The sequence below is a fragment of the Sphaerodactylus townsendi genome, linkage group LG01, assembly GCF_021028975.2.
Source record: "Sphaerodactylus townsendi isolate TG3544 linkage group LG01, MPM_Stown_v2.3, whole genome shotgun sequence".
NCBI classification, from domain to species: domain Eukaryota; kingdom Metazoa; phylum Chordata; class Lepidosauria; order Squamata; family Sphaerodactylidae; genus Sphaerodactylus; species Sphaerodactylus townsendi.
The window spans coordinates 22,433,576-22,450,697 of NC_059425.1; the positions used below are offsets into that span (position 1 = coordinate 22,433,576).

The following is a 17,122-nucleotide window of genomic DNA, read 5'->3' on the forward strand; positions in this document are numbered from 1 at the left end:
ACACATGTACCCATAAGCTGAAAAGAAAAATATTATAGTATTGCTGAGCAGACATGAACATTCCAGCAATGGCTGTTGAATAAATCACTTCTAAAAAATAGTACACTATCAGAAACATCAGTCAACTATCCATAACAACTGCGACTCAAGCAAATTATGATTAAGCCACTGCACTTCGCATCAAGAGTAGGACCGCAATAAGGCCGGAACGATTCTAGCACGCGCCCTGAGGCGTTGGGGAACTATTAGAGTGGAGCACCCGAACGTTAAATTCATGGGGGCGGAAGCAGGAAGTGCCTGCTTCTCATGCTTCAGGGAGAAGAGGACGGTGCAAGTTCCCGAAAAGGTGCTGGCGCGGGAAGGGGCTGAACTGGCAAATGGAATTTAAAAATGTACAGACAGTGCATCATTCCTGAGTTCCTTTTGCAAAATCTGCAATGGTGGGAATAGAGTTGCTTGTTCCGGGTTGGGAATTTCCTGGAGATTTGGGGACCGAACCGGAGAGAGGGAAGGAGTTCAGCAGGATGCCATACAGTCGATCTGAAGAGAAACCAGAGTATGCTATACAATCCAGCCTTCAGAGTTGCTTCGTTCTCTAGGGGCGCTGATCTCCGTAATCTGGAGATCAGGCGCAATTCTGGGAGAACTGCAAGCCCCACGCGGATGTTGGCAACTATTGCGATACTAACAGGGACTGTTAGCTTTGAAAACTAAATGAAACTTCCACGTTCATCATCATATGGGCAAACAATACAGGATACTCAGTCCTTGTTTAGGAGCTCTACAACTGGGTAGCATAGTGGGTTGGGGATGCTCTGGGTAGCTGTGTGTGTGTGTGCAAGATCTTGTGGTATGGGTGGACTGTAAGCTTAGTATAAGCAGTTGATGTGATGCTGCAGCAAAAAAGGCTGATGCGATCTTGGGAGCGTATAAACATCCAGATTGCAAGATATTATTGTCCACTATATAATATGCGGCATTACTCAGGCCATAGCTGGAGTATTATGTGCAGTTCTGTGGATCTCATTACAAAAAGTATGTGGACAGAATGATGTGGGTTCAGAGAAGAGCAATCAGGATGATCAGGGGCCTGGAGAACAAGCCCTACAAGAAAAGGTTGATAGAGTTGGGAATGATTGGTGTGGAAAGGAAGAGGTTGAGGGGAGACGTAATTGCTCTCTTTAAGTATTTGAAGGGCTCTCTCTTAAAGGAGGGCAGGGAGCTGTTCCTGTTGGCAGCAGAGGATAGGACTCACATGAATGGGTATAAATTACAGCTAGAAAGGTACTGGCTTTTTTTAACAGTAAGAGTAGTTCAGCAATGGAATTAGCTGCCTTGGGAGGTAATGCGCTCCCCCTCCTTGGCAGTCTTCAAGCAGTGGCTGGATGAAAAGATGTCAAGGATGCTTTAGGCTGATCCTGCATTGAGCAGGGCATTGGACTAAGGTGCCTTATGATTCTGTGAGCTTCCCAGAGGTGACTGGCAATCCACAGAAGTGGAATGCTGGGCTCACCTAGAGTCCTTGGCCTAGTCCAGCAAATTGTCCTAAAGTTATAAGTTATAGGAAAGTTACTAGGAAAGGCAAAAAACTTGCAGATTTTTCTTTACCAGAAGAGAGAGAGAGACGCTGCTGTGGTGAGATTTTCTAAATCACATGCTTCCTTTCTCACCCCACTTCCTAATCTTTCAGCTCTTTCCAACTTGTGAATGTCCCAGAGGGTGAAATCAACACTGGATCCACAGCCCTTGAACTTGGATGACGTTGGCTGTCCCTGGAAACAGGTTTGTCTTCCTGAACCCTCGGGGTTGTGGAGCATTTTGCCCATTTCTTGCATGAGAACAAATCAGAATTACCTGATTCTTTTTCACTTCGTAAGATCAAGTGGGCAGAGAGCTCTTTCCAGTTACTACTATGGAGACCATGGACTCTTTTCTCTTCAAGGAAAGAAGCAACCAATTTTCTCTTACTTTGCCCTTGTTATTTTATTTACATTATTTATAGTCCACTTTTCCCACTCAATCAACAAGATGGGACATCCAATAAGCAATGCAATAGGATTGCAGAAACTCAGCAGAAAGCTGCACAAATGATGTCTATTAATAATAAAGCATTTACTTGGGTCAGTGAGTGTCAGCTGAACTCCACTGAAGGTGGAAAGCACAGTATCCTTCACGATCTCTGCCTTCCTAACCAGTAGTGCCTATCTTGTCATGATTTGGTTTTGATTTGTTTACTCTTATCCATTTAACCACAGCAGACAGGCAGCAATTGGGGACCTCTACAATATCACCAGAAGATTTGGATAAGGAGATGCAGAGTTGGGTCGTATTAGCATGTTTCCTTTTAGGCCAGATGTCAAGGGATCCTGGAGGGTTTTTGGCTTTTCTCTGAGCATGGAGCAGATATCCGTTGAGGAAGTCAGGGGGCAAAGCTGTGAATATCCTGTGACGTACAGAGGGCTGGACTAGGTGACTGTTGTGGAACCTTTCAGCTCTATGGTTTTGTGATGACAGCCAATGCCAAAACTGCTAATGATTTGCCCTTAGGGCTTTTCATGGAGGTTGGATAGTGGGGGGGATAGGATTGTGTCCTAGGAACCAGGGCTGGACTCTAGTATCTAGTGTCCAATAATCAGAGATCCTGGCATCATTATGTGGTAATACGATGTGGCAGCGGGGGGGGGGAGGGGGGGGTCCTAACTCCTGGGCAGCATTCCTTTCTTGCCAGTTGCCATTTGGACTTCAAAAGTGTCTCTGTTGCTGCTCCCTTAATTCTTCTGACTTGCTCCTCGCAGCCTCCCAAAGCACAAGCACATCCGGCGAGCTCTTTCTCACCTCACCCAGCCAGCAGTGTCTTCATTCCCCAGGGCTAAGGCTAACGGAGCAGCATGTCCCAAGCCACAAAGCGTAAGCATGTGGTGAAAGAAGTCCTAGAGGAGTTCGTGATTCCTTCAGAGCGGCAGCAGATTGTCCGGGTGAGAAAAGGGGGCCTGCACTGTGCCATCTGGGATGGTTATGGCTCTCTGTGCTTTCCGTATTGAGCTGGATTCAGATTGGTATCTCTTGTGTTCTGGGCCCTGGCTGCACATGTAGTGGGCCATAGGGTCGTTCAATGGTTTTTGGTCTACCTCTCTTGGTAGCAGATTAAAGGTTGCACAAAAAAAATATATTGAGCCAGTGAACATAGCTGGGCCCAAGACAGAGACCTGTGATACTTCTGGTGTTTGTAGACATGCTTAGGAACCTTCTAAGGCAGGGGTGGGCAATTATTTTTTCCATGGGGCCACATAAGAAACAGAAAATATTGTGGAGGGCCGGGCCAAAAGGCAGGGGGGCGAGGCGCTTGACTTGCAGAAGCCGGCGCTGGCGCAACCGGGCTTCAAGCGGGTTTTTTCAAATAATACCTTTGCTCCCCAGCAAGCGGGTGGGGTGGGGTCTCCTCTCGCAGGAAGCCGGGCAGCCAAGGCGTTAAACCGGCTTCATGCGGGCTTTCTAAAGGCGCTTTGCTCCCCAGCAAGGCGGCGCTCTCGCGAGCCGGCAAGCTGGCTGCAACCGCTTCGCGGCTTCAAAGGCGCCTCGCTCCCCAGCACTGCAGGGGGGCCAGTCAGGGTCATCCGGCGGGCCGGATGTGGCCCCCGGGCCATATAATGCCCAGGTCTGTTCTAAGGCAAGGTTTTTCAGATGCACAGTGTGTTGGTCTGTGGAAGCAAACCAAAAGTAAGGTCCAGTAGCACCTTAAGAGATGTCAGGATGACATTCCTATGGGGGGAGGGGAGCTGTGGGGATGAGCTTTGCCTTTGCTTTGCAGGTGTTTATCTGATTCCTGCCCTTGAAGCTCTGTGGTTGGGACAGACTCCCAGGCTGGACTTTCCTGTATCTTTGGTTCACATGCGGGGGGGTGGGGTGGTGGGAGGGGGGTGGATGGATTCCTTCAACATATTATCTACAGTTTTGGCACCATCTCGCCAGAACTGTCTTTTGCTGTTACTCTGCTGTCCTTCAACCCATCAAGTGAGTTGTTCTATGAACTGGGAGTTTGACATTAAGACAATTCTGTATCATATCACGGCCTACTTCATGCTTATATCGCGAGCTGAAGTTGTGCATGTTGTTTCGGCGATAATGGCTTGACAAGAGACCAGGACATTTTTCCAGGATACTGCCTCTTGTGGGTCACAGCTCCCTCCTTTAGATGCAAAGAATGATTTAAATGTGCTCTATATATCTAATTCTGAAGGGTGCTCCTGCCTGCAGATGCTTAAATTCGCAGATAAGGAGCCAGAAAGATATGGAGAGGATATGGGTGAGGGATGCCAGGAGGAGTGAAGGAGAAACAGAGTGGGGAAAGGATACAAAGGAAAGTGAGGCCCCCCCTTCCCCGCAAAAAAATATTGCTACCACACAACTTTGGTATAGTTTTCCTAGGCAGGTACCTGTGTGTCGGGCAGTAGCTGAGGAAGAAGAGAAAGAAAAATATGCCTGAAAAGGGGAGAGACTATGGGGGCTTTCAGGGAAGGGGAAGAAGAAATAGTGGGGGAGGGGGAAATGAGACACCTGCCACATGTCCTTGCAAGTTCCCACTTGTTGTATATTAGGGATTGGGTCAAATGAAGAGCACACGTATGAATAGATTCCTGCCCCACCCCAGCAAATCCTCAAGACTTTCCAAAAGCTGAGGGTGAGGGTCATAGGACCTGTGTGGATAAAAAGCTGTTTTTCTTCTGCCTGCAATTATTCCTTCGGAGCAAGAAGCTCTGGTGACGCAAGAACACAGAGGGTATGATGGTACTCACACACACACACACCCCCGCCTACATTGCTTTTTGTCCATTAATTTTCCACGATCGTTAATGGAGATTTCAAGGCTTGGCGAAAGGGGGCAACTAGGAAAACAGCCCTATCTGCAGGTACCCTTCTGTGCAACCTGTATTGGACCCAGCATTACAAAATAGACCAGAATAGCTTGATCTTGTCAGTTCTCAGAAGTTAAGCGGAGTTGACTCTGGCTAGTATTTGGATGGATGAACTCCGAGGAATACCAGGTTCCTGACACAGAGGCAATGATGGCAAACCGCCTATTGTATTAAAAACCCTTCGGGGTTACCCTAAGTGAGCTTTGACTGGATGTAGCGGGAGGCCCTTTTTAGTGTTCACAGCCCTCCCTGTACATTACCTTGTACAACAGCCCTTTAAGGTAGGTTGCTATCTTTTACTCCAGGTGGGGGATACAGGCTGAGAGAACACAGCTTGCCGAAGGTCACCTTTTGGGAGCTCCTGGCAGAGGGTTCAAACCAGGGCTTCTCTGATTTGACAGCTCAGTCTTTGAGCTACTATTCTGGCTCAGCTCTTATATATGGTTTCTTCTGTCTCTCCCCCCCCCCTCCAGGTGCTGGGGACTCCTGGCAATAACCTTCATGAGGTGGAGACGCCAGAAGGGGCAAAGTTCCTTGTGAGCATGCCCACCAAATTCCGCAAGAACATTTGGATCAAGAGAGGTTGGTCTGGGCTTCTGCTGCACGGGGCGGGTGGGGTGGGGGGAATGAAGACTTCTCAGCCTTTTACCTTGCCCCCTGCCTCTGCCCAAATAGTCTGCTCCAGTCACCTCTCTCCCCCGCCCCTTCTCAGGTGACTTCCTGCTGGTGGATCCCATAGAAGAAGGGGAGAAAGTAAAAGCGGAAATCAGCTTTGTGCTGTACAAGGACCACATTTCCTATCTGAAGAAAGAAGGGTACTGGTAAGTGGGGACTCATCTGTATCCCCTCTAGGGCTAACCTATAATTTGAAGGAAGGGAAATTTAAATCAGGCAGAAACACCTTGCCTGTGTTTCAAATCAAATTTGGAGCCCTCCCATCCTGGGGCTGTTGCTGTAGCAGAGCTGAAAAAGAGCTTCTGTCAGCATCTGCCTTTGTTGGCTGACTGGTCTTCCTCCCCAACTGCTGTGAATTGTCTTCTTTAAAGCGTGAGCAACCCATCTCGTACAGAGGCTTCCCTTTCCCAACTCTGACCTGTCTGGATGTTAGCCTTGGCAGATCATTCAAACTTTGCCAGTGTTTCCCTGTATGGTCCCAAGCACTTTGCTGCTTTTCTGAAACGGAGCTGATGACGTCTCGTACCTTTGCATCCTGACGCTCTTCTTTGCAACACCCTCCCACCTTCTGAGGGATATAAGGGGGTCTCGGTTTCTATTGGTATCTGCCAAAAGGAGCTTTGACAAAAGAGTCAACCCTAGCGATCAAGTTGGTCTTTAAGGTGCGACTGAACTTAAATTCCCCACTGCCTTTCCATTTTTTTAAATTTCTGCAGGCCTTCTGCCTTCTTATCTGATGCTTCAGGAACTCAGAGCAACGCAAAAGACAGGTGAATTTGGGGGCTGGGTTGGGTTGGGGGAAGGAGATGTCTCTAAGCCTGTGTGATGACCAGAAATTTGGGATAACGTCACAGCTTCCAAAGGGGAGCAAACGTAACCTGTTAAGGATACAAGTTGAGCAGATCTTTTGACACTATTGCATTTGACATGAAGGGGACGGGTTGAGGAGTTGGGAGGCTGCAGGCAATAGAAGCAGGGGGCTCGGCGGCCAGCAGCCCCAGTTAAAGCTATGGTTTTCCATTGGGGTTTTTCTAAACAAGTTGGTCTTTAAAAGCCTCTGCCATCTTAGCAGAAGCTGCTCTTACACACAATGTCACCCACAGGAACGGTGTGCCAAGCCCCCCACGTTCTGCAGGGGAAGAAGACTCCGAGGACAACGACAGTGACTTGTTTGTGAACACAAACCGCGTGAATTATGGCTACACAGAGAGCGAGGACAGCAGTGACTCAGAGGTGGATGAGAAGTAACCGGGCTAGACCCTGGTGGCAGAGACCTGGGCAGAGCTTTGAATGTCCCCGCTTCTTCCTGTGGGCCGACCGTCTTTCTGGCATTCCTCCGGGGAGGCCAAATAGCATTGGAATTTTGAACAGTTGTTGTGGACATAGTGTGTGCTCTTCCGTGCTGAGCAGCATTCTCAATAGCAAAAGCTCCCTCCTTCAAGAGTGCTTTGATCTCATCTCGACTGGATGCTTCTGCTATTATTCCAGTTTATTTCCTGCCTCCTTTTTTGCCTTATTTAATAAAATGGGGCCAACCCCAGACTTGATTGAAATGATCATAGCCTTAAAGCAGTACTAATTGCTTTCAAACAGCAACTCCTAATTACTCAGCCATCCCTTACAACAGGAGATTTCAAGATTATATAAGATTTTGGTAAAAGGGAGTGAACTCACCCAGTATTTTACGTTTGAGGACATTGAGCAAGGGGACAAGAGAGAGAGTACTTAAAAAAAGTAGTAGGGCTTTTTCTTTTAAAAATCAATCTGCAGTTCTATCCTTACCTTTCGTATGTGAAGTTTTTAAGTATACTCTTAGCAACAGTTGGGATTTTGGGATTCTACAGCACAGATGGGAGCTACTAGTGATATCAATTGCAGAGCTGTAGAACCTGATAACTAAATTATAATGAATTACAGTAGGACATGCATTACTCTTTAAAACCAGAGGTGGCCAAAAGTCATTAAAGGATGGCTGTACTCGCTATAACCTCTTTAACTGTTAAAAACGCACATACACACCAACCTGGATAACTGTAAAAGGGGCTTGGACAGATTTATGGAGGAGAAGTCGATCTATGGCTACCAATTTTGATCCTCCTTGATCTCAGATTGCAAATGCCTTAGCAGACCAGGTGCTCGGGAGCAGCAGCAGCAGGCCATTGCTTTCACATCCTGCACGTGAGCTCCCAAAGACACCTGATGGGCTACTGCGAGTGGCAGAGTGCTGGACTAGATGGACTCTGGTCTGATCCAGCAAGGCTCTTTCTTATGTTCTTATTTGGCATTGGGAATTAGAACACATCTGTTCCCTACTCTTCTGCCACCAGTGGCAAGAACCCTTCCCTCATCCTTAAATGCCACTAAGCAAGCCAACATGGGCTAACCTGCTGCAATGTTCTTCTATACCAGTGATGGCGAACCTTTTTGAGACCGAGTGCCCAAATTGCAACCCAAACCCCACTTATTTATTGCAAAGTGCCAACCCGGCAATTTAACCTGAATGCTGAGGTTTGAGTTTAGAAAAAACCCGGTTGGCTCCCCCCCCCCCCCTTCCTCCGCCCTCACCCGGCCGAAAGCAGGCCAGCCTGCTCTAGCCTGCAGCAAGTCCCACGTGCACCGCTCTGTGCCTCTGTAGCATTTCTGCCTCTTCTGTGCCCCCCCCCCCCCCGCCCCGGGCAGCAGCCACCTGGAGCACAGGCACCAGGTCAGTCTCGCCATCCCAGTCCTTCCTGCTTCACTGCGGTGCACGCACATTGTGCTCAGTGGCCCAGGCCAACCTAGATGTGTGTGTGTGTGTGGGGGTGATTTTCCACCCCCCACATGATGAACTCTGTGTGCGCGTGCCCACAGAGAGGGCTCCGTGTGCCACCTCTGGCACCCGTGCCATAGGTTCGCCATCACTGTTCTATACCAACAAAGTAAATTCCTGCATCTAGAAAATTAACATATCAGAGTGACAATTTCCAGCCCAGCTAGTTATCACAGTGCAGGTAATTTTCTTTTTTCAAAAGTTCCCCCCACCCAAAAAGGAAAAAAAATTCATAAAGACAAAAATATAATAGTGGTGGAAGAACTATACGTTTCCAAAAATGGTTCCCAAATATCTAAAAATAAGTCTGTGCACGATTGCTATCTATAAGCCATGTGTTCAAATACTGAGAGTTCTCAAGTCCTCAATCCACTGATATACTGGAGGTTGGCTTTATATATTTCCAGTGTTGTAATAGGAGTCTTTTAGCACACAGAATCCAAGAGACAGGTAAATAAGTTCAAAAGTACACGTGGAGATAGAAAGCGCCATCAAGTCACACATGACTTCCGTTGACCCTGCAGAGTTTTCAAGGCAAGAGATTTCAGAGATGATGTGCCATCCCCAGCCTAGATGTGGACTGAGCGAGTTCTGAGAGAACTGTGGCTGGCCCAAAGTCTCCTAGCAGGCTTCATGGCGAGGAATGGAAAATCAAACCCGGTTCTCCAAATCAGAGTCCACTGCTCTTAACCACTATTGCACGCTGGCTGTTTAAACTACCTAGACATCTGGGCGTTGTGGGTTTTCCAGGGTGTGTGGCTGTAGTCCGGTAGTTTTTGCTCCTAATGTTTCATCTGCATGTATGGCTGGCATTTTCGGAGGCATGTCCCAGTGAGATGCCAGCCACAGACGCTATCAAAACATCAGTTTTTGCCAGATCACAGCCCGGAAAACCCACAACACCCAGTTGATTCTGGCCAAGAAAGCCATCAATACTACAGTACATAGACATCCTCAATAACCAGTGAATATTCCAATACATTTTACCAGAATACATGTATTAGAATGCATTTAATTTTCCTTTGCGTGCAGTGACCTGCTATCATATCTGCTATTCTCTACTTAGTCTGTAAAAACTTTTGCCATCTTCCTTTATCTCTGCCCCGGTTCTGCTCTACCGTAACTGTTCAAATACTGCCAGCCTATAGGAGCAGAGTCTGAACAGCTCTACCCTCCCCTCCCACAGCCAGTGAGGGTGAGAGCTGGCTCATCTAACAGATCTGTTTTCAGCCTGGTCTTTTAATGCACATGTGTTCCCTGTGAGATGAATGCCAATCCAAGATCAAAAATTTAGGGAAAACAGTGCCCTTTTTAAAAAAAAAGGGGGGGGGGGGAAATCAGAACATTATTTCACCTCACGGGCAACATAAGGAAGAGCCTTGACTACAAACGAGAAGTAGCTACTTTTATTCTATTTTGGTTTCACATAAAATAAACTAACACCAAAGGGCGTCGTCAGAAACTCAGCTCCACAAGTATATACAAAGATACCGCCCTCCCTTCTGCACATCTGGAAGGAAACAGCTGATCAGTTTGCTCAAGTGTCTGTTGTGTGCAGGCAATACATCTTGCTGTCCAGATTCCAACCGTCTCCAAAGATCCAAGTGTTCTGTATTGTGTCCCAGGCACAGACCTGCTCTGCAAAGGGTCAGTGAGAGAGCAAGATCTAAGGCCCAACTCCAAATAGATGTGGACGTCAGAGTCTCACTTGGTGATGGTGTTTCTGTGGAGAAAAGGAGAGGAAACAGTTAGTATCTAAATGGCCCTCATGACAAGCCAAGAACCCTCATTCCCAGAGCACTGAACCCAGAGAAGCTGGGGAAAAAGGTAATCTGGTCAAGTTTCTGCCTTGGGCAGACAGAGGTTAAGAGGAAAAATGGGAAGGCATTGGGGGAGTGAGCGATCTGGAAACAGCAGGTGGTGCAACAGCTCACAAGAGAGGTAATTTAGACCAGAGCAATGATCTGGAAGGGGAATGTCTAGGAGTCCTGAGGAAGTAGCAAGTGGGGTGATCTAAGTGCCAGGAAGTCTTCCCTAAAAGCTCTCCATCATTGTTCAGTGAGCAGCACCATGCTGGCAGGGGATGATGGGAATTGTAGTCCATAACATCTGGAGGGCTGCGAGTTTGACACCTGTGCCTTACAGGGTTGTCATATGGATGGCCATGAATGTAAACACCTAGTATTCGAACTGTGCTTCTGTCATGCATACTTTTGGTGTAGTGCAAGAAATGTGAGGCTGTGTGAAGTCAGGCTGGCTGTTCCAGCACATGATGGAGCCAGGTGGGTGTGTGGGGACGACGGCGATGACACACAACACAAATCTTTATAGACTTGTGAAAAGGTCAGCTCCCCTACTCCACAACACATCCCCCACAGACGTGACATCACCTGCTCTGGAGCCAGTGTGTTCTAGTGGATCAAGTCTGGACTGAAGTCCCCACTGAGCTAGGAGGCCTACTCTACCTCAAAGGAGGATGAGACAAGGGAAAAGAGAAAGCCATAGATGATACTTGGAGTTCCTTGGAGACAGAGCCAAGCGAGAACAGCTGCTTCACAGCTGCATTTCACAGAGAAGCTGCCCCTGGACTCACTTAAAGCACGGTAGCGAAACAGCCGCTGAATCAGAATGGCAAGAGGCACCAGCTGAGGTAGAATCACACAATCATAGAGTTGGAAGAGACCCCAAGGGTCATCAAATCCAACGCCCTGCCATGCAGGAACACATAACCAAAGCACTCCTGACAGATGGCCATCCAGCCTCTCTTTGGAAACCTCCAAAGAAGGAAACTCCACCACACTCCGAGGCAGTGCATTCCACTGTCGAACAGCCTTTACTGTCAGGAAGTGTTTTCTGATGTTAGGTGGAATCTCTTTTCCTTCCCCTTGAACCCATTACTCCTGGTCCTAGTCTTTGGAGAAGCAGAAAATAAGCTTGCTCCCTCACCAACATGACATCTCTTCAGATATCTAAACACGGCTATCATGTCACCTTTTGACCTTCTCTTCACCAAACTGAACATCCCCAGCTCCCTAAGTCTCTCCTTGTAGGGCATGGATTCCAGACCTTTTATCATTTTGGGTTCCTCCACAAACAGCAAGTCCCATTTGGACCACACAGCCCCAGATAACCCCCCTGAGCCCATCCTTACGCGTTCATGCTCTTGCCGCTGCCACTCAGCACAATGTATGGCGTCTTCTGGGCCTTCTGCTTCTCCTGCAGCAAAGCCACAGTGCCCAGAGGGGTGTCGCTGGAGCTCATCTTCTTCAAGAGCTGGAGGGGGGCGGGGCAGGAGACAAACAAGATCAGCATCGCCCCTTCCCCAGACTCTTGCTTATACTTGATCCTTCTCTCTAGTGAACACCAGAGGAACCCTAACAGGAGGGACACCCATCAGCTTCCCAAGGGAACAGCATTCCTCCTAATATCTCAGGGTTTCATTCTGTGGTCCAGGTGGGCTCTAACTAGCTGGGCACTGCACTCTCTCTCTCCCCGGCTCACTCACCGCCTCCTCGTCCAATTTCTTCATACGCCGCTCCGTCTTCATCTTGCCAGAACCTTTGCCGTGGAACCGGTGGGAGAGCTGCCGGAATGCCTGGAGTTGAAACGCAGAAGGGGGAAGAAGTGAGCAAGGCAGGTGGGCTGAGCAGAAGGCAGGGGTCCGGAGACAAGTTGTCCGAAAGCTGGTGCAAAATGCAGCAGCTAGGCTGCTGGTGGGCCAACCTGGCCTGTTGCATATAACGGCAGCTTCAAAAGAATTGCACTGACTCCCTATTCGCTATTCAAGGTATGGACAATTGTAGTTAAAGCCCTAAATGGCTTGGGTCGCACCTACCTAAAGAAGCGCATTCGCCCATATGACCTAGCCCGTGCACTGAGGTCAAGTGGGGAGGGCCCTCCTGGTGATCCCCTCTGATGCCAAGGTGTGGCAGGAGGGGGTATATGGGAGGGCTTTTTCTGTGGCAGGCCCCAAGCTGTGGAACTGCCCCCCCTGCCGAAATTCACCAGGTGCCTACACTTCATGGATTTCGGTGCCTGGTTAAAACCTTCCTCTTTACCCAGGCCTTCAATGTGTGACCCCCAGGGCCCCTTCGTATTGATGCCAGCTGAAGGGTGGGCGGTATTTTTTAATGATGGTTTTTAATGTTTTGTGTTTTAACGGGGCTTTTAGCCCCATTATGTAAGCCACCCTGGGATGTCAGTGTAAAGCGGGGTATAATAAACATCTTGCCCTCCCAAGTCATCGTCTATTTTTCTCTTTCTTCATTCCATGGCTACTAACAGGTCAAGACCTCGCAGATAATCCATGCAGTTAGTTAATGTTGTTGTTCTTCAGGTCCACAATTATAACAGGACCAACTTAAGCAAAAGTTAAGTTCAGTTCAAGTTCACTTTTTGGTTAGTCTTAATCATTTTAGGCTACAGCTTCTCAGAGTCTCCAAACTGGAGCAAAGGGGGCGGTCTCTCTCCACAGGAAGAGGAAGAAATTTCATTTCCTGCCTCCCCAACGGGACGATGGAACCACCCACAAGATGTCCTCTAGCTCAGGGGAGAATGGTTTGCCACTGCCTTGTCTCCACCTGGGCCGAGAGAGTTCTGAGAGAGCTGTGACTGGCCCAAGGTCATCCAGCAGGCTTCAGGCGGAGGAGTGGGGAATTGAACCCAGTTCTCCAACCAAATTAGAGCCTGTAGCTCTTAACCGCTACACCACGCTGGCTCTTGATCAAATGGTGACTCTTTAAGCTTCTGCTCTCCCAGAAGGCCATTATTCCCCTGTGGGGAGGAAGGCTTTGGGATCACCCACTGGCGAGCCCAGCTTGGTACCTCCTTGGGCGTGAGCTTGCGTCCTGTCTCATCCACGTATTCGATTTTGACATCTGGCTTGTAACCATCTTTCTCCTTGAAGTCCTGGGTGAAGCCCCGATACTCTTCACGTCGGCTGTATTTGTCATCAATGGCCCTGTGGGAGAAGAAGAAGAGTTGGATTTATATGCCACTTTTTCCTACTGTGAGGAGTCTCAGAGTGGATTACAAACACTCCCGCTGATAAAAGACTGGATGTTTCTACTCACTGATTTTGCCTCTCTTGATAAGCTTAACTAATTTAATAATGGTTATACGTCTGGATTATATGAGGACAATATAGCTTTAACTGGAAGCCACAATATATACATTTTTTTCTTTTGTTGTATATGTGAGTTTTGTTTCTGTATGTTGTTGTAGCTTATGTTTTTGGTTTTTTCCTTACTAATTCTTAAGGTATGTCTAGACAGACAGAAGCTTACTTTCTTAAAAAGATTACTATATGGAGGTATATAATGGAAGATTATGAATTAATCGACACAGTAAGTGATGTACCAATTTAATACGCTGTGTAGCAAGTGAAACATTATTATGCAAGCTTGTACTGTTATTTCATTTCATTTGAAAATCAATAAAAATGCAACATTATTGAATGTTGACAGTACTCCATCGGATGTTCCCTTCCTCTCCCTACAAAAGATGCCTTGTGAGGTAGGTGGGGTTGAGAGAGTTCTGAGAGAACTGTGACTGGCCCAAGGCCGCCCAGCAGGCTTCATGTGTAACAGTAGGGAAACAAATTCGGTTTAGATTTATGCAGGTTGTTAGCTGCTCTGAGCCCAACTGGTGGGGAGAGCTCCTGATTCACCGAACTGAAGTCCGCACCTCATGTGGAGGAGTAAGGAATCAAACCCAGTTCTCCAGATTTGAGTCCACCGCTCTTAGTACACCAAGCTGGCAGTATCCGAGCGAGTACCAAGTATGGAAGACTGTGGCCTCTCGTCAGCTTGCAAGAAAGCCAGCACCTTGGAGAGAGCTGGAGGTCTCGTTCTGAATGCAACTGAGTCTGGGAGAGGTGGGGGGGAAAGGAGGATGGGGGTAGAGAATTGTTTTTAAAATCTTGAGTACGGCTTCTACATCTCACCAGGAAGGGAAATTGTTGGAGGACACCTATTTTGCATGCAGGCCATCAAAGGTTCCATCACTGGCATCACCAGCTAACAGAATCTCAGGGTTACATGGACCAATGATCTGACAGTACAGGCCATGGACACTGGCCAATCAGGGCATGTCAACACTGGATAGCTGGGCCAATCACCTGATTCTTATTTGCTCGTGGCCCCAATATCTCTTTCTGCTTTCAGGGATGCAAGGATGCTCCTACCTACCCACAGGGCTACTCACATCTTATCCTCGATGCAATAGACAGCGGACGGCAGAGACTTATTGGGGGCCTTCACTCTGGCCACCTTCTGCACCGTTGTCTCCAACAGGCCTGGGGGTGGGGGGAGAAGAAAATTAATCCTGAACCCACAGCAGCCAGGGCGCAGGGGTGAAAGGAGAGCCCACGCCCCGTGAAGAAACACCCGGGCCAAATCAGAAGAACCCGCCGAGCCACAGCATCGCCAACCCTTACCTTTGTTTTGGCAGAGCATCAGGGCGGCTGCCAGGCCCCGGTTGACAATGGGCTCCTCATCCAAGATGGTGGTGGAAGAGGCCGAGAACTACACGCCGCAGCGGAAGAGAAGAGAGAGTGAATGATCCAGGGGCCACTTCCTGTTCTCAATCAACCACAGTTCCCTTCCACCAGCAAGACAGGAAGAGGAACTCCTGCTGCAGTTGCATCATAGGCCTCGACAGTCTCAAGCCACCCCAATTTAGGCCACGCCCACACACTCACGTCTTGCTGCTGCTTCTCCTCATCCAGGTTGACAGTACTCCATCCGATGTTCTCCTCACCATCCGAGTCCGAACCCCCGTTGGCTGACCGTTCATCGTCTCGCTCGAAGTCCTGAAAGGCGGAAGGAGGAAGCCGGTTGTTTAGACCCCTGCCATTTTCTAGCTGAGCTCCCTCCAACTTGCCTGAGGGGTTCCCTCCAGCTGCGTGTGTGTGTGTTAGGTCTCAGAACCTTAATCCAATAAACGGACTCCAAAATGATCACCATCAGCATTTATTGATGAGGTGTTCAAGCATCATACTTGGCAAAGCCAGTTCTAACGAAGCTGGCATTTGAGGTCCCATATATTCCCCAAAGTTCCCCCCCCCCAACTTCCCAGAGGCAGCCTCTGGAACTGAGACTACCCCCAAGGTCAGCAGCAGACAGCAAAGGAGCCACCTGGTCTCCTTCCCTCAGCAAGCTAAGTCGTAACTCTTTTCTCACAGGACAGACGAGGCAGGGGAGGCCTACTTCACCACAAAGCATGCGAAGCCATAAAGCACAGGTCAAGGAAAGAATACACAGGTGGCAGTGGTTACATATTACAGTTATCAAAAGAGGCACTCGACTGTTACGTATGATTGGTTACATGGATTCAAGAGTGCATCACTTGCACTCAGATAAACACCCTCTTGACAGTGAGTATTATAGGCCACCAAGTCGCTTCCAAATGATGATGAAATATGAACTAATGACCTCTCAGATGTCCTTTTGTTAAGCTACAGGTCCTGCTGGAAAAGGGCCCAGGCTTCCTTTATAGAATCAATCCATCTCATGTTGGGCCTTCCTCTTTTCCGACTACCTTGCGCTTTTCCTAGTAGTAGTGCCTTTTCCAGTGAGTCTTGTGACCAGAGTACAATAGCCTCAGTTTGGTCATTCTAGCTTCTAGGTAGAGTTCTAGAAAGACTGGATCTAGAATCCACTGGTTTTTCTTTTTGGCAGCCCTCCAGCTCTGCCAGCCCCCAACCTCAGGATGCTTTAAGTGCTCAGAGACCTTTGGCTTCAGCCATTCCAAACAACCATGCATCCTTTCAGGGGCGTAACGAGGCAGCTCTGGGCAAACTGTAGCCCTGGGCAAAACCTGAGTTGGATGCCCCCCCCCCCCCATGGGAGGCCACTCCACCACGACCAAAAATTTTTTTGCACCAGGACATTGGTGCCTGCAGGGGGTGCATTTTTAGACATATCAGCACCAAAATTTCAGCATATCATCAGGAGACTGTCCTTATGCTACTCCCCAAGTTTGGTGAGGTTTGGTTCAAGGAGTCCAATGTTATGGACTCCCAAAGGGGGTGCCCCATCCCCCATTGTTTCCAATGGGAGCTAATAGGAGATGGGGGCTACAGTTTTGAGGGTCCATAACTTTGGCCCCCCTGAACAAAACTGCACCAAACTTGGGGGGTGCCATCATCTCCAGATGATACCCTGAAATTTTGGTGCCGATACATCCAAAAATGCACTCCCTGCAGGAACATCCTAGAAATTTGCCCAAGAATCTTTGTTCTGCATTGAGTTTTCTGAATTGCTGTCAATGGGGGTTGCAGGCTGTGGGGGGCACATTTCTGAAGGCACAGTCTCAAAACTTTCAGGGTCTCATCAGGAGACTGCCCTAATGATACCCACCATGATTGGTGCAGTTTTGTTCAGGGGGGCCAAAGTTATGGACTCTCAAAACTGTAGCCCCCATCTCTTATTAGCTCCCATTGGAAACAATGGGATAGGGGCACCCCCTTTGGGAGTCCATAACTTTGGACTCCCTGAACCAAACCTCACCAAACTTGGGGGGTAACATAGGGACAGTCTTCTGACGATACGCTGAAATTTTGGTGCCGCTAGCCAATTGGCCATGCTGACAGAGGCTGATGGGAATTGTAGTTCCTGAACATCTGGAGAGCCGCAGGTTCCCTACCCCTGCGCTAGCCTAAAAACTGCGCTCCCTGCAGGCCAAAAATGGAAAACAGCTAAAATGCCCAAAAACGAACCCAGCA

The 17,122-nt window shown here is 48.4% G+C and overlaps 2 protein-coding genes across 2 annotated transcripts in view; one reads left to right on the forward strand and one right to left on the reverse strand.

Annotated features, from left to right (window-relative positions):
- The first annotated feature begins 258 nt into the window (after positions 1 to 258).
- On the forward strand, positions 259 to 7,144 carry EIF1AD (eukaryotic translation initiation factor 1A domain containing). The gene is made up of 7 exons (XM_048513377.1): positions 259 to 346; positions 1,691 to 1,782; positions 2,796 to 2,975; positions 5,387 to 5,495; positions 5,626 to 5,734; positions 6,305 to 6,358; positions 6,692 to 7,144. Exons 3-7 carry the CDS (start codon positions 2,889 to 2,891, stop codon positions 6,834 to 6,836), a joined length of 504 nt encoding a protein of 167 aa, XP_048369334.1. The 5' UTR covers positions 259 to 346; positions 1,691 to 1,782; positions 2,796 to 2,888; the 3' UTR covers positions 6,837 to 7,144.
- A 2,644-nt stretch (positions 7,145 to 9,788) lies between these two features.
- SART1 (spliceosome associated factor 1, recruiter of U4/U6.U5 tri-snRNP) overlaps positions 9,789 to 17,122 on the reverse strand; it is a 31,403-nt gene continuing 24,069 nt past the window's right edge. Inside the window, 7 exon segments of the mRNA XM_048513367.1 lie at positions 9,789 to 10,120; positions 11,549 to 11,670; positions 11,903 to 11,992; positions 13,222 to 13,357; positions 14,602 to 14,692; positions 14,834 to 14,921; positions 15,098 to 15,208. Coding sequence (XP_048369324.1) covers positions 10,102 to 10,120; positions 11,549 to 11,670; positions 11,903 to 11,992; positions 13,222 to 13,357; positions 14,602 to 14,692; positions 14,834 to 14,921; positions 15,098 to 15,208 — 657 coding nt within the window. The 3' untranslated portion in view covers positions 9,789 to 10,101.